This window comes from Pholis gunnellus, assembly GCF_910591455.1.
Source record: "Pholis gunnellus genome assembly, chromosome: 18".
NCBI classification, from domain to species: Eukaryota; Metazoa; Chordata; class Actinopteri; order Perciformes; family Pholidae; genus Pholis; species Pholis gunnellus.
In genome coordinates, this window is record NC_136545.1 from 9,492,723 (window position 1) to 9,517,183 (window position 24,461).

A 24,461-nucleotide genomic window follows, 5' to 3' on the forward strand; every position below is an offset into this window, starting at 1 on the left:
GTGCAGGTCTTGATGTTCCTGAAGGTGTTGGGAGTGCAGGAGCATATCGACTTTCCTTAGGAGGAGTAGTTGGTGCGCCTTCTTTGCTATTTTCAGTCTAAATTCACATGCGAGGTAGACCTCCAGCAGCTCAAGGCTCCTGTGTATGTTCACTGAGGCTCCTCTGAAGTGAAAGCCTGCTGTGAATGATAAGACTTGGTTCTACTGACACTTAAGTAGAGGTTGTTGTCCAGGCGCCGTAATGTGAATAAAGGTGACGACTAGAAGGTGATTTATGTTCAGTCTGTAAATTAGCTGCAGCAGCAGACACCTAAAGGATATCAGCAGTCGACACTTATGTCCGTCAGGTTTATGCTGCTGCGACGCTAAAGTCAGTACAGTCAATGCAGGTGAAGGTTTGGGGGACAGTAAACTTCATCTCTTCCATCTTATCAGCGTATCTCAAATGAAGGACGGCGAAGAGGAGGACCGAAGGACGCCGATACTTTTGCTTTAAATAGTTTCAGCTAGAAAAAAAAAAAAAAAAAAAAAGGAAAAGAGGAATGATCACAAGTAAATCATAATTGAAAGTTTATTAACAGTTTCGATTACAAAGTTGTTCTGCATTAAATTCCATTACAGTACAAACCGGGAACTGAAGTAAAAGGCCACGCACTAGAGCTGAGGGACAAGAGGAGACAATGAAAAGGGCTTCTCGAGCAGACGTGTGAGGTGCTGGAGATCAAAGACAGCTGGGGGGGGGGCGGAAATAAAAGAGAAAACAACAGCAGACCGCAGCAGATGAGGGAGGACAGAATTGAGCTCATCAGAACAACACAACCCTTCATAGAAGGGGAGAATACAGACCTCCGGCAGCTTCACACCACGCTGCAAAGAATGTCGCCACGTGTTTTAAAACAGGACGCAAAACAACACATTTGGTACTGAAACATGCCAACTTGCTGACATGATCTCCGAAGGCGTCGAGCCGCTTTCTTCAGCTTACCGAGCGCCCTTTAGATCACTCTCACAATACCGAAAGAAGACACAACGTAGTCGAAACTGAATCTGCCGACGCTCAAATCAAGATGAAATGATAAAATCGAGGATGAACACGGGGAGAGGGAAACAGATCCAGGGCCAGAGGAATCTCCAGGCGATCGGAGAATGCCGCCGGCTGATTGGCCGGTGTCGTCGTCGCGGGCCAGCAGGAAGCCCTGTCCCCTCTTTAGGGATCGGGAGGTTGGAAGGTCTTGGAGGTGGCAAGCATGGCTCGCACTTTGGCCATCAGATCCTGAGAAGAGAAAGAGAGGGATGAGTTTAATGTACGTCTCCGCACATTATCGTTGCATCGATTGATCCCTCTCCAACTCCAACGAAGAACTGCGGAGACACTTTTTTAAAAAGGTACTGTGGGGAAAGCAGCAAAGTATCTCATTTTGAATTAATCGACAAAGAAACATTCATGCTAGTATTACTATTCATTTGAATCGCTCCCTGTTGTGCGAAGGAGCTGCTGGTAATGCCGTTGCCACTGGGAATCAATTCCCCACGCTGCAGCTTTCAAATACTTTGTTTGCTCATTCTGTTGTTTTGCCGCCACGTGTCGAAGGTTAATATACTGTGGTAAATTAAAAGTGGGTTCGGAGAGCGCTTCCTTCCCTCGAGCCATCAGGAATTCCTTAATACAGCTTAAAAGATATTTGAAGTACCGAATAATACCCTGTAAGCACTGAGAATTAGATGCATCATCTCCTCCCCAAATCCTTATAGCTACAGTCACCTAATCCTCCATTTCAACAGGCTGACCTACTCAGTATATCTTCAAGTAGTAAAAAAGACAAACGGGTATTGTTAAATGAACATTATATTTTATTGTGTGGAGGGGGGGGGGGGGGGGGGGGCACTACTGCAGCAGCACTGAATGCATCGCATGACGGGAGTCAAACAACGTCTCCATTAATTGGTAATTAAATGTAACGTTAGGTCAAGCTGAACGACAGCAGGCATTACGTTACGTCATGTAAAGAAACTAATAAAAACACATCCCGATCAGCTGTGGGCTCAACGATGCGACTGAAGGTGTAAACAACTGGGTGAGAAGTTGCCGTCCTTTGATGTAAACAGAAAAACACACGTGAACGCATTTATTTCGGCGAATTCATTAAAGTACGTGTACGTGTTTAATGCACAACACGAAGTCGTGATACATCTCTTCAAAAGGGCTGCTTTACCTCTTCAACTTAATATGAGGTGATGTGGAACTGGCAGTTAACGATGGTTAAGAACGTCCATTTACGCACAAATTGGCTCTCTCTCGACTTAGAGACGAGGTGTATTGTGAATTGGGTCGCGATGGTTTAATCATATTTAAAAAGTGTCCCCAGATATAAAAAAGTGTGGAAAACGGTGTGCGCCGGAAACAGTGGCGCAAACCGCATCTTGTGTATTTTGAAAACCCGAGATCGTAGCAAGTAAAGGCACTGCCAAATTTCCAAATTCCATTTTTTTTTTTAGGTGGAAATATGTATTGCTGACCAGAGGACAAATGCTTCCATTGCTGAATAGGGAAGTGTTAACTTGCATCCCAGGAGCGATTAATACACGCATGGACAAATATCCACCCTTGAGCTCTCCTGACAGATGAGATAAATTAACAGCTGTAATCACAGAGGGAATGAGCTGTCATATCAAATCACTCTAAAGGCTCTTTCTCTCTCAACCCTGGCGTATCCGAATACACGCACACACACACACACACACACACACACACACACACTTGTGCAGGGAGTGTGACAAACAAACAATGCTCCAAATTATTAACGGCCAAGTGGGAAGTTGCTCTACAGTTGATTCTTGTCTCGGCAGCAGAGATTGTACGACATTAATAGATCATGACGAGTTACAGCGGTCACTCAGGGGACAGCCAACTCTGGTTACATTACACTGAATAAGGAGGATGTTGACCTAAATATTCCTTATATCATCCAACATTATATAAAACGTACATACAAGTTTATATTTGAAAACTATTTAATAATCCAAATCTATGTCTGACTGCTCAGCCTGACTGAGGAACCGTGTACTTCCTACTGTGCTGCTGTTGAAACATATTTCAATCTAATGAGGTGTTTTAAAAACGCTAACAGAAAAAAACACATATCTCTCACACGGAAGACGACAATTCACAGATTTGCAAATGAGAAGTGCAAGTCTAAACTATAACTTTATACCATGCTGAATATCTTGAGGGAGTCATGCAACATCTGGAGTTTCCTCTTCATCTCTCACACGTTCACACACCTGCCTGGCAGAACTTCTTCACCACTTTTCATTTTATCATGCTGGAAGACGACCTAGAGTGGACCCGACCATCTCAAAAGTTTTCAAAAATAAAACGAAGAAGAAGAAGAAGAAAAAAAAAAAAAGACAATATGTTACGGATCCAAAATGAATTCCAAAAACAAAATACAAAGAAAAACCACCTAAGCCAGGTCTTAAAGTGGACAAAGCATCTATCAGACGGAGTAAACCAAAACAAATGTAAAACAGGGGGAGAGGAGACGGAGGAAGAAGAGAGAGAGCGAGAGACTGGTTGAGGCGAACAGCAACCGGGCCCCCTCGGGGAAGAGGAGACCATTAGGCAGATGAGGATGCGCTGAATTATTCAACATGTGTTTGTAAAACATCACAGATGGGGTATAAGTAGTTAGTGGTTGTGAATCTGTGCGTGTTGCAACAGCGGCGAACAGCATGTTATTTCTCGTGAGCTCGCCTCCGTCGGAATCGTGGAGATGAAGGACGGAGGGGGAAGTTGTTTTTGATTATTTGAGGAGGAGGACATTTCCATGTGTCCTTTCATGCACCGAGAGCCGTGAAATGAGCTGGTTTGTGTATCTGTGGCGCATCTGGTGAGTAAACACCGGACCGTGTGTGACATTCTCCCTCCCACACACACACACACACACACACCTACACACAGTGGCCCGTGGCCAGAGGAGAGAAACTGTTCCAAACGTTGCGTAAGTTGAACCAGTGTTCACAGAATAGCCAGTGTCGCCTCTCCATTCACACTCCATTGACCTCCATTAACTCGAGTCCCAATGCTTCTTTGGGTTCTGGCCTCGACTGCAAACTCTCCCCACATTCAGTGCAACACTGAGTTCCTTGTAGGTTTTAACTGTTCCTACACCACAGGTTTTATCATTCCAGCGCTACACTATCTAGCTACTGCATATTCCCAAGGCTACAGTTCACATTTACCGTCCACACACACGCACACACACACACTACTCTCCGTCCTGTAATGCATGAGGTTGCACACAGATTGCATGAAGATCATATACATAAAGGAAATATTGCATGCAAGTGCAAGTAGAAATTTGAAATGACTGACATTTCAGGATGATCAATCAAAGATGGCGATCTAACCTGAAAGTGTAAAGACGTATATAATTAGATGAGAGATTCACTAACAATTTAGGCGGTGAGACGGTTGCCTGAGAGGTCTTTCATCTCGGGATTGATTTAAGGCTTTCGACTAATCAAGGTGATGCATTTTGAAATGTGTCTGGAGGGGATGCTTCTCCCCGTTCAAACGGCGCGTCACAGTATTGCACTTAAGTGCTGGTGGAGAGAGGCGAGCCAGACAAAAATAGATAAAAAAAAAAAAAAAAACTTAAGTTGAAGAGGAAACAGTTGCGACTCTTTGTCCTAATGAGAACTGATTCACGTCAAAATTGGCTTGACAAGACTTTGGAGCCTTTTTTTAGTCATTTAACAAAGAACGGGGAAACAAACGTCCTGCGAGGAAAGAACAACAACTCAAACACTCATTTGATTAAATGAATCCAGTAATCTGTCCACTCTTCTGTCCTTCCTGATATCTATTCAGCTTCATGCCTATTTCTCCCTCTGGAACTGGCGAGTGTGCATTTGATTTGTGAAAGCGGCGCGATAAACAGTCATGAATTGCACATTGTTATTGTAAACCGCTTGGAACAGGGACAAGGTGTAATTTACCGTTGAGGAGTGCGAGGTTACATATTTTTATTTTTTTTTTATATTTCTGCACCACTTATTGAGACATAGCGTTCCTCTCATCGCCCCAAATGAGGAACACAAAGCTCGGCGGATAAACAAAACACAGACGCATCCCATTTAATGTGCCGCACACCAACAGATGCGAGCGAGCACAATGCACGAAGCACCGTCTATTCCGACAATCGGTGCACAGACTGTGATAAAGTGGCTGCACGCAGAGCCTGGAGTGTGATTGCTGTAATTTTTACGGATGGAAGTGTCGACGCCGTCTTTAACGCTCAACGGGGGATCGCGGCTTCTGTGAGCCATAGACGACGAACGGCGTTCAGTCATCAAGTCAATAACGTATCACACGGGGTTACCGCGCGTTCTCAAACTCGAGGACTTTTCTATGATGTTTTCCAGGCAAATTCAGGGACCTAATACGGCACAGCTCTAGGGCACGGATCAAGGTTAATTATTCTACCAGTCTTTGGTGGAACGCACATTTGCCAGGCAGAGCCAAAAGGTTTGTTTAATGGGAGTTTTCGTGCTCGTTTGCAGCCGTTTTACTCGCGTCATTAGACTTCAATGATTCAGCCGCTTAGATGGCTCGTGAAACAATGTTGCAACTGTGGGACACACACACACACACACACACACGCAGCAGACAGCAGATTTACTTTAATTCACTCTTTTTTACTTGCTGACGTTGAGTAAAAAAAAAAAGAAAAAGACTATTGTACAAAACTTTCAAGGCCTTGACTTTTACCCTCTTGTGAACAACAACACTGACATCGTTAGCTTTTTAAGCCGATACGGTGAACCTATTAGCAGACAGTCGCTTATTCACACACGCATACACGTAACAAAGCAACATTAGCATTCATTTGGAGTTGTGTTTCTGGACGTATAATGAATGAAAAGTCCAATATTCACCATCTCTTAGTATATATATCTGGCTGTGAAGCTGCGAAAATGCTGAAACTCACTCTAAAGCTCTGTGAAGAATTCTCTGTAGGAGCATGAGTGCACATTGTCATTATTTATTATATCAAAATATAGATTATAGACGCTTAAAGGAAAACAAAAAAAGGAAAACAAAAAAAAAAGGCCAAGGAGGCAAAAAACACATGAAAGAAATAAAAAAAACCTTTGCTGACAAAAATCAAAAGGAGGTTTGACGTCTGTGAAGAGGAGAGGTTGACTAATCCATCGATTTTGGGAGGAACAACTCAATGAACTTAACCTCCAGCAGCTCAGCAGAAGTGGTAACCCTGTCATTTCTTTGGGGGGGGGGGGGGTTTGAATTTACAAGTGCTGGAAGACGGCACATTAGCTCTGCCTGCTTCCTCCACAGAGAGGTTCAATCCAACATCCAAAGAGACAGGGGCAAGTACGCCGAGGTCTCTGTATCTGCCTGCCACTCAACCGGCACCCACTCTTCCTAAATTCTTGGCTACGCTCCCAGAAGGAGTGCGGGGGTGTGTGGGGGGCAATTTCAGACAGGGAGAATTGCTACAGCTGTAGCATGCAAACCTTTGTCAGAATGTTGAAATGGCAGCTTATGGGTAACGATGCCAATGTTACTGCTGTAGAGGTAGACAAAATACCGGAAACACCGTTCAGCCCTGGAAACTGCTGCTTGAGAAAACTCCAGCTGATTGGACTGTAAGCTTCACAGAGACTTTGATTACAGGGTATAACTTGATACACACACACACACACATACACCCTTCAGTGACAGGTAACAGAAAAGCTAATCTACAAGATGCAGGTGAGACATTTGCACCGCTAGACCAATTTCAAAAGATTAAAACAGATAGTTCTTCAAGGTTCCAACTAATTGCGCGTAATAGAATACAACACGTGGATGTGTTGCGTAAACATACGGGCGGTATAGCAGAATATGTAGATGGTTTAAAAAAAAATGTATTCACGGTCCGAGACGGAAATAAGGCAGCACTTTCCTTCTTTCCTCTTTGCACGATGGAAATACATAAAAGCACTCTACTTGTATTCGGTAGGCTGTAGAAGTTCAGGAGAGGAAATGTTTGAGTTGAAAGCAAAAGAACAATACCTGAGTTATTTTGGACTGAACGGAGGATACAATGGATGAGGCCACTGCCTTGTCTTTCTCCAGAGAACCACCCCTGTAGAGAGAGAGAGAGAGAGAGAGAGAGAAAACCAATCATGTCAACAGGAGAGGCTATACAATATTCATAATATCTTCTGAAATGTTCAAAGTTGGAGAGACTTCAAGAGCTGTAGAAGGGAGAGAGGAGAGGGGAAAAGAGGAGTGGCATGTTATCTGTAAGAAAAACTTGAAATATCCACCAGGAGACAAAACTACCACATCAACAATGTGAAACGCAGACACGTTTATAATCCCCCCAAAGAATCACAGGGTCTGTCTAAAGCTTTTAATCTTTCTTTATCTCTGTACAAGGCTCTGATGTCTGTCTGTCTCTTCAGGTGACATGCTGGGTTTAATATTTAAGGGTAATGCTGAGTCACAGAGTTCCTACAGTAACCGCTTCATTTACCATTGAGGGGCTGTTGAGCGGGTAAGGCAGTGTCACATATTTAGGGAGGATTTTAGACACCAACTTAAATTGTAATGAACACTCGGAGTCCTACCTCTTTTTTCGGGATATCAAACAGCTTCCTGAGGATTGTTTAGTCACTCTAGTGACCCCCCAGAGACAGCCCAGCACCCAGGAGGAAAGCAAACACTAATAGTTGAGGACCCTTCACGTCCTTCGCTTAATGAAGACGATGTAGTGCACCCACAGCAGTGATTAACGTCTGTCACGACTATTTAAGATATGTAAATACTTTAATCCCAGCCTTTCGGAACACTTATGAATGATTTATTGTTTCTTATCTTTTGGTTTGTCAGTGTATGTACGTCTGTGCTGCCAAAGACAAACATCCATGCGATGAAGATGTGTATTCTGCTGTCGGTGCCTAAACATTTTTTATGATTCATCAACGAGATGTTCAAAATAGGAGAAGTCGTGCGCAAAAACACAACGGGGGGGGGGGGGGGACAAGAAACGGCAGAACACGCTGCTGCTGGGAATGCTCTGCTTATGTAGCCACTCTGATAATTGCGCTCTCTGAAAAGACAGAAAATATCTACAGGCAACAGACAAAAATTCAAAAGAATACAAATAAATAAAAAAGGCAGCGTAAAGTGCATCACCTGGTGATTTGGGCTGAGGCTGAGCATAATAAAGATCTTTCATAGCATCCGAAAACTGCCATTGCAGCTTCTTTAACATCATTCATATTTCCCTCTTACAGAGAAGTGTTGGAACCGACGGTAAAGAACAGAGTTGACCTCGTATGTGACGCGTCAGGACTGTTGTACTGGATTTTGGCCTGCAAGTGTTTCTGTTTTTGTGGTCACTGAAGTGTGTGTGTCGGCGATTTTACAAAAGCTAATGCGTGATCTGGAACAATGAGGCTGTAGTAAGAGCTTTTAATAAGGTGATAAAGATTTGGATTGAGAAAGATTGACTTCATGATGAGCGGACAGATGACCTCAATAAAGAGGTCGAAAATTTCATTTTACAGCACTTTCAGAATAGGCCGGTGCATAACACATCCCATCTGTCCAGCCTTTTATGGCTCGTCTAAAATACCAAAAAAATCCCCAAATAGTGGCTCCTATTGGCACCTCTGTCCCAATGTGATGATCGTTTGTTCAGACATGATGTTTCCACGCCTACTTTTTCTGTGTGACACAACCGATACTTTGAATAATGCAAAAGACAACGAGCTCTTTCCCTTCTTTTGATGTTCAGTTTCACACTTTACAGACACTTGACTAACTAATACTCCCAAGGACCTCACGCTGACCTCGACTGAGATTGTGTCCATGAACTGCTTTTAAATATTCAAGCAAATATTTCTTGCGGTCACGACACACACACACACACACACACACACACCGATGGGGAGTTCCTTTGCCCCCTCAGACCGTCACCTTGTAATCGCTTCATGGGAAGAAAAACATCATTTTTCAACCCTCCAAATCTATTTAGTCCTCTCTAAAATTGCTTCAAGATATATATTCAGGATTTTCTGATAAGCTGGAGAGGCAGCACTTAAGAAATGTATAATTTTATTTTTTTTTTTACAATACTTGAATGCCACAACTGATTATTTGATTTAACAACGGCAGACTGAAAACCACTATCTTTTGAGACGGCGTGCAGCAAATACATGCTGCTCAGAGTGGACAGTAATCTCTCAAGAAACCTGTTTGAAAAAATATCCCGAGAGTACAATTCCTCCGGCTAAGCTCAAACTGTAGTGAGGGTGATGATGTACGAAGGGACCGCTTCAAGGCCAGGAGATACCCCATTACGCACGCACACACACACACACACAGCTTATCAGACAGCGCAGATACACATTCCCTAAAAATTATTTTTTTTGCTATCTACAATCTGTGCAGATAAAACAAACAATACATAAACATTGGCACGTCCTACAGAGCGATCCGTCTACGAGGGATATATTTTTCCAAACCTCCACTGACGTTCTTCAGATGAGCATATTGCTACATTCTCCGACACTGATGCTCTGTGCTAGATTGATGACTAACACTACTTCATCCCGCTAATCATCACCTCTGTTCACCGACCATTCCACACACAAACTCTCTGCACACAGCTCCGTTCTACACCTAATCTTCAGTGAACTTGGTGCTGCTTCAGTTTGATCGGTGACTGCTGTATTTGTTGGCGTGTGTTGGAATAGGCTCGCCTTACTTCAGTTCCCGTAGTACAGTGGCCATACGGTTTGTTTTGGGGAAACAAGAGAGGGGAGCGATTTACCCTTATAGCCCTAAATGTTTCCCTCTAATATTCAGAAGTTAATGTCTGCAGCTTTAATTGTCTCTCTTTTAAATAGCAAACCGACAACCGTAAGACCTCAGACGGGACTGCGTCCGCTGCCATGAATACCTTTGTGCCGGAGGACTTGGAGCTGAACGATGTTGGCTCTGAGCCATCATATCACCGGCTCCTTAGATTGAATGCTCGGGTCTCTCCCGTCTATACTGGATATACAATTCCTTGGAAAAGCTTTGCTCTACCCACTGGATTTTCATATTCACAAAGCTGGCATACATCAGATCGTCAGTATGTCGTCCAGCGTGGGCTGTGATCACCACGCCGTTTTTAGGGAGGGAAAGCATCCCTCGGCCTTCGTAGACGGCAACGGCGTTAAGAGGAAGATGAAACTTGTCTCCAAACTTGTACTTTAAACAGACTGGTGTACATTAATAACGCTATGCTGTAGAGTTGCTGTGTCGTTGGTTTCACCAAGAATAAATCCAAAGACGATCTTTGCTCCCCTGCCTACACAAGATGTAATAGAAGGGATTTATGGCTCCAAACCATAGACCAGACCAGCATTGCGTTCATCTCTAACACCGCGCTCCCTTTTGGGTGATAGAATTGCACATTAGAAAAAGAAACTGACTAAACGTGATTCAGGCAAATATGTATAGAGGCCTGGATAGGCTGTAGCTACCCAGCTAATCAAGCTAATGCTGTAAAGCTCCATGAGTTGGTTGGAACTGCCGTCCCTGCCTCTCTGGCTGACTTAATTTTTCCAGGTCACTTGTTTTAAAAAAACGTAACTGTGATGGCTACATAACCTAATGCCATGCTCAAAGACTGAGGCTGAATACAACAGTTTAGTTTAGGACAAGCAAGGCAGAGGTTACATTTAGGCTTTAATGTTCATATTTTCAAACATTACGTTTCACTTGAATGGGTTTTAAGACGAGGACTGATGTGTCTGATGAACATAATACTATATTGGGTAATAAGTTGGGCTGCAGTTACTAGAGTATAAAATTCCCCAATCTCTTTTTCTCTCTTGCGACCCCACAAAATTGTCCTTGGAAGTCAAATTGGGTGAGCTTGCTATTCTAGGTAGTTTTCTGCATGGTTTTCTACAGCTTACTTTAGAGGAAATAAACACCATTTGATCCATTACTTGCACTTTTGCTGTTTTAGTTTTTTGAAAGGCTAAATGAAAATACACCACCCTCCAAATTCTTGTATCGCTCTTACAGCCCCATGCACACCACTTCAACATGTGGAGAAAAAACCATTTATTTCACAACAATAATGTGTAACGAGAAAGAGTTAGTGTTCGTCATCATGCTCAGTTTGGTCTTCGACAGGGTGTATCAGCACAGTTTGCTATAATTGCCAACTGCTGTGCTCTGTTTGTTTCATGAGAGACGAAAGATCCAAAGACTTGATCTATTGGTCGAAATAAGACGCATTTAAGAGCAAAAGTAATCGAAATTGCATCAATCCCCCTTGGCTGCAAGTCCTCCCAACAAGCTTGCGTTTCATTAGTGAAGAGACGCTCAGTTATAACCTGGGAAAGCAGTTGATTGACAGGCGTGTAGAGGGTTACCTGGAGTGGGCCAGGCTGGAGGCGGGGCTAGCTGACGGGGACAAAGCTCTGCCGGGCGAGGAATACGGGGAGAGAGAGGAACCCACAATTTGCATCTGTCCCGAGGATGACAAGAAGCTCCTTCGTTTTTCAGCAGGGGACCTTGGGAGACAAAATGTGAGAAGGAACCGAAACATTGTAGATTCAAGCGGTAACGCCGTACAACACACAATACATCAAGGGCGTGGAGGACTGTCTGAAGGCCGTGCTTGTGTATTCAGCAAAGCCCTACTTTAAATTCATGCAAGTACAAGCTGTCCAGTGCAGTTTCCATCAATGGTCATTTGGGAATTAAGTATCTGCCTTGTAGGTATGTTCGCTAAATCTACTCTTATACAGACACGACCTAAAACATTACTCAATGTATAGTACACACACACACACACACACCGAATTATCAACACCTTATTGTGCGAATGTCATTGCATCTCTCTGCCTTGACAGGTGAAATAAATCAATACCTTCTGTGATAAAATAAACACAGGCGTACGTGAGGACCTGTGATTTCTTTCTCTCAGCGCTGACTCGTGACATCTGCCGTGAGGTTTACCTGGATCTCGAATGCCCCCGGGGCAGGCCGGAGCTGCTGCTGGGATGATGGCGCTCCCGCTCTCTCTCGTCACGTCTCCTCTCGGTCGAGGGGCCCCTCCTGTCCCGTCTCCCCGGGGAGTGCGAGCGGGATCTGGCCAGACAAGGAGGACAAAGAAGAGCGTAAATAAGAGGAGGTGAAGCCATTCACTTACACACGACGGAGCCTCAGCGGGCGAGCTGATGCATTTGAAATGAAGCACGCGGACAGGAGAGGGTGGAAAAGACCGAAACCAGGAATAGCCGGAGAGAGAACGGTTTGCAGTGATTCTATTAGAGTATTGGCCGAGGTGGATGTGGCACAATACACATCAAGGCAGTAGAGCCTCAATACAGTGCGACTGGGCCACAGCACAAAAGCACATATCATGATTCCGTGAATTACTTTAAAACACATCATGGACCTTAAATATGTAAATACTGTTTTTCTAAACTAGTCTGAAAAGAAAACAGCATTAAATATGTATGGTCTATATATATGTGAGATTAATTCACTTCTCAGATTTCTTTGCATAAAGGATTAACTTTCTGCACTGGCTGGGATGTAGAGCAAAAACCCCATTTACAGGCATGAAATAGCCGGGGTTAGAGGAGGAAGTTATACCTCTATTTTCTAAAAACAAAGCCCAAAAGGACAAGGGCAGCGGAGGTAATGTCAGCTTGTGCTGGGTGGATAAACAAAGCAGGCTGGTCAACATTGGCCTATTTGACAGATAAATGGCACAAACAAAGCAGCCCAATCTCTACATTTAATCACTTGACATCAACCTTTAGTAAATTCTTAATTCAAATGTCCTTTCTCGTACATTCTGTTACCCCTTAATTTGTTTCATAAATTCAGTCCACATTGACTATTTGCTTCCTGGAAAACGAGAAAGAAAAGACATTAATGTTCTATTAATGTTTTTGTTTATGCACTAAAGGTGCAGCTGAAGTGAACTATAAAACAGAGGGTGAATCATCACTTGGTTCTCAGTCTGTCACATTAAATGTCTTATACAGCAGCTGCACCAACCACAGACCCGCTTCTCCCAACTAGGTAAGTTTATATCCAGAGGAAGCTCTGTTTCCTGACTCATCCCTGTAATTTGCATTGCATAAACTGAAAGGAAGGAGGCATTTTTAAATTCTTTCTGCAGCAAAGCAGCATAAAAAACCCCCAATAAAACAATAAAAGTGCTTCCTACCAAAGGGCTGTCATAGAGGGAAAAAAATATGTACGTGTAATCCAAGCACACCACTTTGAATAAAGATCAAATCTATTTGTGTGATACGTAGAAATTCTCAGCCCTGCCACTGACAGTTTTGAACGAGTGCATCGACCAACGGGGTCTTACCGGGACCTGCGGGATCTCTTGTAGGCACTGGGAAGGGAGTGTTTGCTCTTCGACTTTGACCTCGACTTCGATCTCGACCTCCTCTTGTGCTTCTTCTTCTTCTTGTCTTTGTCCCTCCCCTTGTGCCGGTCTCTGTCTCTGTCCCTGTCTCTTTCTTTCTCTTTCTCCCTCTCTCGATCTTTCTCTCTCTCTCGCTCCCTCTCTCGGTCTCTCTCTCGCTCCCGCTCTCTCTCTCGCTCTCTGTCTCGATTCTTCTCCCGATCCCTCTCTCTGTCTCGATTCTTCTCCCGATCTCTCTCTCGATCTCTGTCTCGATCTCTCGCTGCTCCTCGGGAGGTAGTGTGGGAGGATGAGGAGGACGGAGGCTCCCTGCTGCGATGCGCTCCTTTGTTCTCCGCGGCCGCTCTTTGATCCTGAGAATACGCGGGTTGTGCAGACGACACTTGAGGAGGCACAGGGTCACACAGGGCGGAGAGGGCTTCTTGCAACTAGAAACAAAAGGCAGAAAGAACAGGAGAGAGAGAGCAAGCAAGGACATCAGTGAAGGCTTTGTTCCAACCGACACAATAGGACGCTGGACCTTTTCCTTTTCATTGGCAATGTATTGATTATATTAAACAGTCAGACTGCCTCTTCATCATTAGGGAAATTGTATGAATTCCCAAATGCCGGACGTCTCTATCGAGCTGTATTCATGGAGCTACAACAAAAGAAAGCGGTGGAATAATGTCACTAAAAGGGGCATGGATGGGATCATAACCAGCTGGCTCAGGCAAAGTCATAGTTCCTTACTCTGCTGGGAAATTATTACTTATGTAAAAAAAGAAAATCCTTACTCAGCTGATTGAAATGTGCGAGTTACACAACACAGTGCAGCCCTCTGGCTACACGCTGAGTTACAACTGTTCGCTGCAAAGTGCCTCTAATTACTCCGATGTGGGTCTGTCTGCTCGTATAATATTGACCTGCAGCTGGATTCCCACTGAGAAGATGGCTTCAGTCCATCAGCGGGTTAAACCCGACGCTAAATCTTCCGAGGCCAGATTTTATCTTCCAGGGTTGGGGTCTCGGATTGCTCCTGGGGTTACCCATGTCGCATATGTATGCTTTCACGGTACCGAAAGGGCATTTAGATAAAGATAAACATCAGATGGCATATTTTATAAGCTAACATTCACATGAATGGAGTGACTACCCAAGTGGTAAGTGATAAACATGGAAGACAGAGAGGAAATGAATGTGCGCAGTGTGACTTCCATCTCTCCAATTCAATCTTATCCATCTGCTGAAATTGGCAAGAAATGGGAGGAGCATAACATGAGAGACAGGGAGGGACAGAAGGAAGTAGGGAAGTGATGATGATGAAAGAAGATGAAAGTAGGAAGCAAATGCGGTAAAGAAGTACAGAGAGGAAAGAAAGAGAGAGCGCGCTCGCAACGGAAGACAATCAATAAGTATCTAAAAAAACACAGGCAGGGAAGAGGAAGAATATTTATTACACCTTTCTTTTTGCACGCTATCTGGTGTCTGGGCTAAGGGAGAGATAATGAAATGATAGGAAGCGAGGTTTGGTTTAAAATTAGGACTGACATATTGGGACGCTTATCCAAACACCAGAATGAGAAAACGCCTGCCCTCTCACACCTGCTCGGGCGAGATACGGAAGTTCGGACAGTAAGGGGAGCGACAATAAAGAAAAGTTGCAGTCCACGTAGGGGATAGGAGACGAGATGGAAAGCTGAGGAGAGGAGAGGAGAGGAGGAACACAGGGGGGGGGGGGACATTCTATCAATATAAAATAATAATAATAATAATAATAATAATAACAACTATTGATGTAATGATGATAATAATAACTACAGCTACAATTTAATACCTGTCTCACAATTTACTAGGTCGGACTCTGAGCACTGGTTTGAATTGAATGCCAAAATATTAATAAAAAAAACAAAAAAAAGAGAGAGAGAGAGAGAGTTTAAAATGCACATATATTTGGGCTTGATTAACAATCACAGTAATAAATATATCACTTCATTGTAATCTCCCAAGCTCAAAGAAAATAGAATCCATTTAATTAACGATGAAACGCTGTGAAAGATGCTCATGTTAAATTAAATTTAGCACACAGAAAGAGCTCACAGTCACAATAACCGGCACTGCCTCTCTGCGTTTTCATTTTTACAAAACGGCACATAATCAAACACGACGCAACGTCTTCATTCAACTCTTTTCCATTCTACGCTTGTGCATCGTCTGACATGACGAAATAAGGAATAGGCAGAGGCAGCAGAAAATCTCTATCTAATTAATAAGGAAATTGATGTGAAAACGTGTCGGGAAACCCAGTGTGAGGAGCAGGCTAGCCTCCCTCGTGTTCACACCGCTCATCAAAAGGCTTCGACTGCAAAATATGTTTTTTTTTCTTTTTTTCAAATCAATCGCTGATGGAAGCCTGCGAGAGAAGGCTGGGAACGCTCTTACTCCTTCATGTCATTATTCTACAATTCATCAGCATTCTGAGCGGCGCCACTGCATCGGGGCTCCTTCCACAACTGTACTGTCATGAGTGAATGAACACAAGAGAAACATTTATGTTAGTCATCTTTGGCCCGTCATAAGAGGTTAAGTTTGGACACGCGTGGTGGTGATGATGGCGCCCAAGTGGAGTATCTTCTTGTGGAGGTATTGTCATTACTTAACGTTGCTCGGGGGAGTTCAGTGATGGGATGTCTGTCAGGTTGGTCAACAGCTATTATTCCATACTGCGACAACAGTACTGAAACATATTACCAATGGCAGCGTTTCAAAGTAGTAAATAAACAGTTACTCAGTCATGTAGTTCCTTTCTTGGATGAGGTCACTAGTTACTGTAACTAAAAACTATGTATTCAGTAACTAAAACTGACCAAGACAGCAAATTTTCTAAATCACATCGCTAAAAGAGCGACTTTCCGTCTATAACCAACTATAATTGAATGCATACACAAACATTGTTGTCAATTTTCTTTCAGTTTACTGCTTATTTTGGACTTGCAGGTTTTTACAAATTGCCGATGTCTCCTTCACTCACGCTGAGGAACTACATGTTGTCATCCCAACATACTGCACTATACTACACCATCCTGTTCTCCAAAATACAGCATCAACCTACAAAATGCTGCTGCAAGATTAGTCACCACAACTAGAAGTTATGGCAAATTGCCATAAAGCCATTCTGATCTCCCTTCCCTTGCTCCGTCTTCAGGTAACATTAGTTCTTCTTCGGATGATCATCACACATGCTCGCAGACTTGTGCCATCTGATAGAATCAAGGAGTAACAATAGAAGACAAATAAACCCCCACTGTGCTTAATGTAATGGCTTAAATGTTGACGAGACTGAGCACCAACCAACACAAGCTCACAATCTCTAGCTGGCCGTACATCCGGGTATTCATTAGTAGGCCACAGTCCTGGATTGTGGAAGTCCCTTCAGGGTGTATACACACACACACACAAACGCTCTGATGGACACTGCAGCAGTCACAGAACATCTGGAAAAGAGTGACAGAGCTGGCGCAATATTGACAGGAGCCTGCCCGCCGCCACCTGGCCCAACCCGGCAATAGGCCAGTTCACCACGCATCAGTTGGGCTCACACGAGGAGCTGAGATGGAACATCCATCAAACGGACAGGCAATCTGCACATCAAATGACCACTACCCGGTCTTATTCACACTCTAATGTATTCTTCTTTTTGACAAAGGGGCTTTTAAAATCTGCATCATTGCGTGCATTTTCAGATAATATGACAATATATTAAAGAATTCTGGATGGACTCTTGTTTAATCACTTTAAAACATAATTAAACATTGGCAAAAATATAAAACCCCACTTGTCACTGACAAATACAATTTGAATTCCTCTACCGCCTGCATTGATACTCGTTAGATTACCGGCTCTGCCAAGTGCACACTCCACAGGTGTGTTTTATATACAAGTACCATACAGCATTAAGAACACATACACAAACTGATCTCTACGGGATTAAATCATAAAGAAAAATAAACTCATACCTCCAACAAAGATGACAAAACGAGCTCGTTAGATCTTGGGAAAGTTTCAATCCTCCGCATCCGAGTTTGTTTAAAACAGTATATTATGAGCCAAGGAGGAAAACACACTCGGCTTCTTTATGAGTGCCAACAGCTGCGTAGTAATTAACTTATTCCGCATACAAATCCCAGTAATGATTGATTGGAATTGCTGTCACAGTCCGGGCTTAAAGCTGCCCATGCATGGACAGCAGTCTAAGCTGAGCCTAAGCACAGATTCGGCTCAATAACAATATGTGATACACTTCATCTCCTGTGACCTTTAAATGTGCGCCGTTTCCCAATATACGTGACTGATGCACGTGAAGATATTCCCTCAACAAACAAACAGACATTCATCTCTTAATCTATTATTGCGCGGCTACATGAACTGAAAAACTGCCGTCAATACAGCCACACGCGGCTCCTAACAGCTGCCTGCAACTTCATTTGCACATAATCAATAATGAACCGTAATAGAAAGGAAAACACAATGTGCCATCTGGTATCAACAGACATAAAGACGGAGGTTGTTTTACTACGGGTTACTAAGCCAGCTGTACTAGATGTCCTTTTCTATTTACTGAACCTCCACTATGACCAAAGACTTGACTGCAGTTCAACAAAAAAAGAAAAAGGCAGAAAAGAAATAAATCAGAGCCAGCTAACATTTGCGGCTGACCTCATGGTGGATACGTCTACGTTAACGATGTGATGAGGCGGGCTCCATTGTACTGACAAATCTGGGCTTCTTTATCCACTGCCACTATCAAACACCATATATTAGAAAAACAAATCTAACTTTGAATGGAAATGAAACCGCTCGGAGTGGCAGGTTATGTAAAAAATGTGCAGGGAGATATGTCACGGTCTGCGTTAGTCTGTATGCGCTTCGGCTCTGTGCTAAAATTGTATAGTAATCACATGCTTCTGCATATTGAGGGCAAAAAAAGTGGGCGTGCCAACCGTGACTAATACAACTGAATCATCAATGCCGGTTGAAGTGGCATTTTGAATATAAATGCAAACGTGCAATTAATGGACACAGTATTCTCCCGCTGACATTATTGGCTACGTCTATTTTTATTCTGACGGCAACTTCTTGTATTCCACTCAAACTGGTATTCTCTTAGCATGACATACAGTAAAACTCTTAAATGGTACTAATGGAGATAAATACAATGTTACGATATTTTTTTGCAGGGGCCAGGTGTGAAACCACTCTCTAAAATACAGAGTTGTATATGCGTATGTCGAGATGTAAGTCACGCGTCGCATCAAGGGCTAAGAAATGCGTACAGTGTTAAGTCACACTGTTGTGATTCATCACTTTAACATGAGTCATCCATGTTATCAACGCCTGAATATTGTATCTCGCTAACAGATGTCTGTATTTTAAATGATTGCAGGCGTTCGGTCTTCGGATTAATGGGGACCTACAGTCATTAAATGCATACATTCTCTACAGCAGATCTTTGTTTATACTGTTGTAGCTCTGGAGGTTTATGCAATATAATACAATGTGTGACTTGAAATGACACTTGGGACTTGCTGGTGATTCGGGATCAACCACTCGGGATTGTGTCATGATTATATGGTTACGCTTCTAGTTCAAAACGATTGACTTTTCAACACCTGGCAAAGTGTATGAACCGTTCACCAACCTCAAGCTGCGCAGCCGAGTCTAGCCCGGCTCTCTTAGCCTCAGGCTCCCCAGCGAAGGGGCCGCGGAGGGTCTGTAGGAAGAGCGCCGCCTTCCTCTTCCTCTCCGCCTGCAGCTGCTTCTCCTTGGACTCCTTAGACGCCTGGGCCAGCTTCTCCCGGGCTGCAGCGGCTAGGCGGTCCTCCAGCTTCTGCTTGGCTAAGGGCGGGGAGATGAGAGGGTAAAAAACAACAAAAAACAGGTGAGAGATGGTCCTTGTCTGTTTTTAACTGCAGCCAGATACTACTATAGTCCTATGAGGGAGGAGAACATTATTGAAAAGACAGAGAGGAGGCGGTGAAGATTGATTATGCTCCGTTTTTCACTCTGCTGGCCTTCTGACCACACGTAGACGGTCTTTGGAAAGCAAAGAACTTAAAGAAGAGAGGGAGAAAAGATGGAGAGAGAGAGAGCAAAAACATGCATGTAAACAAAAGAATATCGAGACAAGAGAAAAGAAAAAGAAAGGATGTTGAACGTAATCTATCTAAGATGATGCCATTGTCAATCCACAGCGGTTGGAAACTCAGACGAATGCAAGAGTTCCTCCTCTAAGTGATAGGGCCTCACTATGTGGTGGGTATTTTCGTGCAATAGAGGGTTCATACAGAAAAAGCAAAGCAGGAGGGAGGATGTGGGTGGGGAAGAGGAGACAGACGTCTTGAGTGAAATTGGGGGTGGAAAATATGCATGGTTTTTGAGAGATGAGGAAAGGAGATGAAGCGACAGAGCGACAGTGGGGGGATGGAGAAGTAAAGAGAGCACAAGAATGAGATGAGTCACAGCGAGAGAAAGGAATGAGTGAGACGGGGGGAACAAGACAAGACGGCGAAGTATAAAGCAAACGCTGGCGGGAAAACAAGTTGTTGTAGTTACGCAATCGCTGGGGCTACTGTTATCTCTTCAGGGTTAAACAGAGTAGCTGCTGAGGCAATTCATATTCGAGTTTAGTGTAAACAACAGCCAAGAGGAGCAGAAGCCCACCGTACCCCAGACAGTGACACAACACACCGCGCTGGCCAGGCTGCTGTATTTATTGACTAATCTGACTCCATTTATTGTGGAGGAGAAGCTTGCCTTATTTGTTGTCCAGTACAGAGCCGGAAAGGATTTGGTGATTAAATGATCAACAACAAAAAAATGATAACTGAGTGATCATTTATGTTAATTATCAAGCAAAATGCTGAACATTCTCTGGTTCCGGCTTCTCAGATGTTGAAATTTGCAGATTTTTTGCATGACTAAAAACTAACAATTAAGCAGTGGCTCAAAAAAAAAAATCATTAGTTCAACCTGCAATTATGGTTATTTTTAGCCCAGTGAGGGCAGCGAAAACAAGCTGTGAGTTGTTGGTGTGTCAGTCGTTCTCCTTTTAGCTCGATTGTTGGTCTCAACCTACTCCTGAGGTTACATATGTGGCTCTTTAGCTCCTAAATGCTCCACGATGTTCAACACCTAGTTGCAAATGTTGTCCGTCTGCTGTTGAGCAGGTAATGTACAGTGAGTATTTAGAGCTTTTTCAAATAAAACTGCAGCCAAAAACCACACTTAAAAGTAAACCCAAACAGCGATCGGTGTATCGCTATGAGCCACCTCTTTCACATTTTCACATTTAAGCCTCTGTGATCTCCTCAATGAACGGACTACTGAACGTATCTATAATTACAGTATATCGCACAACAGCCCTGAATATAATCTCACATTGATTTCAGATATACTGGTATTTTACGTCTTCTGTCGCCACTATGGAATACACACAGGGAAATGTTTGCAGCAACTTCAACGATTCATGCACTTATCACTGGAAACCGCATTTGTTGTGTGGCTGCTTTCCAGACCATCACTACAGATTAGCGTCCGCCACTGATTCTCCTGCTATCTGATCAAGTTAGGCCCGCTGACTGACAGCCACTTTGCCACACTGCAAAGCCAATTCAGTCAGCTATTTATTAGGCTTTTCCAGCCTCTTTCTCTGGCTGTCGGTCAGCTCAGAGAGAGAACATTACTCTCTGAGATTGTTCCACTGAACCTAAACGGGACCCGTCAGCAGGCTTGGGGAGTAACGGAATACACGGTACGGCGTTACGCGGTTCGGATACAAAAACAGGTAACTGTACAGTTACAGAATTACCAATACATTTAGTAAAGATGAGAGGTTATTCTGGTATTCCATGCGTCTCTGCATGGCAGCCTCGTAACATATCGCAGCAGAAAAAAGTATGTAGGTATAAAAATAGCAAATAAGTATTTAAAGAAATAGCGTTACCTCAAGCACAAGCTATTACAGGTTACTCTATGGCCAGAAAAAAACATGTGAAATAACCAAAAATCTCCCACCTTGGCAGACAATTAAGTACTTTTGTAGAACCCAATACTAATAGCATAAGAAGAAGACAACTATGGAAATTGTTTTTCCGGTCCTTTAAGTTGCATACAGTACAATTACTTAATATTTTTTACAATGAATGCATTAACATGCTTACCACACGGCGCAAACTACTAAATTCACAAAGAGGATTGTGGTGACGCATAGTTCAACCTCAATTTTTTGGACAATTCAGACAAAATGAAGAGATCAGAATCAAGAGATGCACAGAAATGTCTGCCATAAGAAATTTTTAATATTTAGTATTTCAGCTTTCATGTAGGAGGCTTTGAGAGGCTGACACCTCGGCTGCTGCTCAAGCAATTACTGAGTCATTAGTAACGACCAACTCTCACAGACGTGATGTTTATTTAGTAGGACGATGGAAAAAAAAATAAATGTTATTTTTCAAATCTTTAGTATAGACGGCTTGTGCGACCGGTTAACAAGTAAGGTCAAATGGATTATTGATAATCACAATTGCATTAGCATCTGCTGGTTGTCAGTTTTCGTTTGACAGAGATGTGAAAATGGCCTTTTGGAAAAATCATTTTATACTTCAGCTGCAGACGAAGGCGGAGCGTCCAATTTTTTAAAGCTGAAAAGGTGCAATTGCAATTTTTTGGGGGGGGGGGGGTGGGGGGGGGGGGTGTAAAAGTACAACAAGATGCAATGAATCAACTTCAAACACAACAGCTTTCAGCTTCAGGTAGAAAAAGCCTATTAGTTTTGAAATTAATAGTCGGTGATACATTACAATACATGAATATTTCAGAGATGTGACTCTAACCTTGGAAATAAAATTGCAAAGATGCATTCCAGTCCCTTATGCAGAAGCTCTCTGTAAAAAAAAAACTAAAAGGCAAGATCACCAACCAAGCGTGAACTTATTAGGTAAGCCGCGTTAGATGCCATAGGTCCTATAAAAACCCTGATCAGAGCGAGTGTAAACCTTTCACAGGACAAAGAATGCTTTTTGCGACTGCGTGCATTCTGACGTAGACGAATATCTCAAGTGTTTCTGAGTGCAAAGGCACTGATGCGTTACTTTAGTTTTGGAAAGACTGAGGCGGGCGAGTGTGTAATACTGTACAGCCGCGAGTGAACAATGGAGAGAGAGTGACGGAAATAGAGAGAATACATCTCCATTAGGCCTTCGGAGAGATATATGCCGTTGTATGCTGTGCCACACTGCTCATGTCTTACTGCAGGGTACACCCTGTTGAGAGAATTTATAATTCAGACTCAACGGATTTATTCATCTTCGCTCCCCCCCCCCCCCCCTTTTCTTTTTTTTTTTGTTTTACTCGAATTCCAACCCTTCCCAGAGAGTAACAGCATGCCAGTGGGTGTGACAGAGATGTCTTGTAAGCACCTGCACTTAGCCTATGCTGACGCGGAGAATTTTAATTCTAGCGCACACACATTTAATAGCCACGGAGCTGAGGGAAACATAGGGAGAGTGAGGCCGACGGACATCTGAATGCACAGACTGACACACAGAAATCTAGTCTGATTGAATTTGAAACATGTTCAATAAAGTAAGTAATTATTACACTCAAAATCCAATTTGTTGTCCTTTCTTGGAAAATGAAATGTTATTTGTTCACTATATTAGTGTTTAAATAGGAACAGTGGCTAAAGCGTTGCAAGATCAATATTTTATTTATAATAACCCTTTTCAATTTTCCCAACAATCTTTGAATATTGATACCTTGTTTTGCCTCCAACTCCTCCAAGCTGAGAGAGGGTCTCTTCTCTTCTGATGCACCGACTTGAGCCGGATCCTTAACCGCCGTCTCAGCTCCGCCCATCAGAGCCTCCAGCCCCTGCTCCTCCAGCAACTTCAGGCAAAAATGTATGATCATTTATCGTTAGTGCCAGTTTTATCAACCCTAGATCAGCGTGCATCGCATAGACCGAGCTGAACCAGACCTTGTCCTCGTCAGAGTCGTCGTCCAATCGAACTCTGTTCTTCTCCAGCGGCAGCATATCATTTTCCTTCGCTTTGATGGCAAAACAGATGGGGGCAAAAGAGGCTGTGATGGCACAAAGAGACAGAAGGAGTCGTGTGATTTAGAGAGAACAAAAAGTATTCAGAAGTTCATAACTGGTAGACAAGTACACCCTGGACATCTTCTGTTAAGACAGTTTCAGAGTAAAATGAACAAATGCATCTACTAAAAGCAATTAGGCTGCTTTTTGTCAGTGACAAGTGCATAAAACGTTTGCAAGAGAAGGATGAAAGGAGAGGCTAGAGGAAGGACTGATAAAGGGATGGGCGGAGGGAACAAAAAGATGGATAAATAGGAAGGAGAAGACGCAGAAAAGGGCAGACGAAGGATATGTTAGAGTGAAAGAGCGTTTATAAAAACAGACGTACACAGACAGACGGGCAAAACGAATGTGAAAGAGGCATAATACAATGAAGAACGAAAAACAGACAAACAAGGACAGTGAGCGTTGAAGCAGAGTACACAGTGTGCCTCATTCCCTTGAGAAATAACCTTAATATAGGACTTTGATCCTTATTGTAGAAGGCTGGATAGTTTACTTGTGTACTACTCTGTGCAGTTATTCGTTTTCTTTGGCCTGCTCCGTGACCTCCCCCCCCCCCACCCCAATAGCCTAGAGAATGCAAGCCTTCATTTGCATATGTGTGTGCATGTTTTTGAGTCTCGCCAGTGTTGTGGTAAGCAGACGCTTTCATCTTCGCATAGACATTTCCGGCCCGATATCACCAAATAAAATTGGGAGCATAAATGCCAACAGACTCACGGGCAGCTGTGCGTAAACACCAACATATGAAACATACACACACTAGAGTAAATATGTGCATGTGTACTCACATAAACACATATTTACCCAAAGGATTTGCAACTAATTTACTGAACGAATGAGCT

At 43.2% G+C, this 24,461-nt stretch overlaps 1 protein-coding gene across 1 annotated transcript in view; it reads right to left on the reverse strand.

The window, feature by feature from the left end:
• Positions 1-568: 568 nt before the first annotated feature.
• The window catches only part of sfswap (splicing factor SWAP), a 44,976-nt gene continuing 21,083 nt past the window's right edge, over positions 569-24,461 (reverse strand). The window contains exons 12-19 of the mRNA XM_079178629.1: positions 23,494-23,597; positions 23,273-23,402; positions 19,156-19,352; positions 13,419-13,906; positions 12,044-12,175; positions 11,455-11,595; positions 7,082-7,154; positions 569-1,273 (exon numbers count right to left, since the gene is read on the reverse strand). Coding sequence (XP_079034755.1) covers positions 1,208-1,273; positions 7,082-7,154; positions 11,455-11,595; positions 12,044-12,175; positions 13,419-13,906; positions 19,156-19,352; positions 23,273-23,402; positions 23,494-23,597 — 1,331 coding nt within the window. The 3' untranslated portion in view covers positions 569-1,207. The remainder of the gene's footprint in view (positions 1,274-7,081; positions 7,155-11,454; positions 11,596-12,043; positions 12,176-13,418; positions 13,907-19,155; positions 19,353-23,272; positions 23,403-23,493; positions 23,598-24,461) is intronic.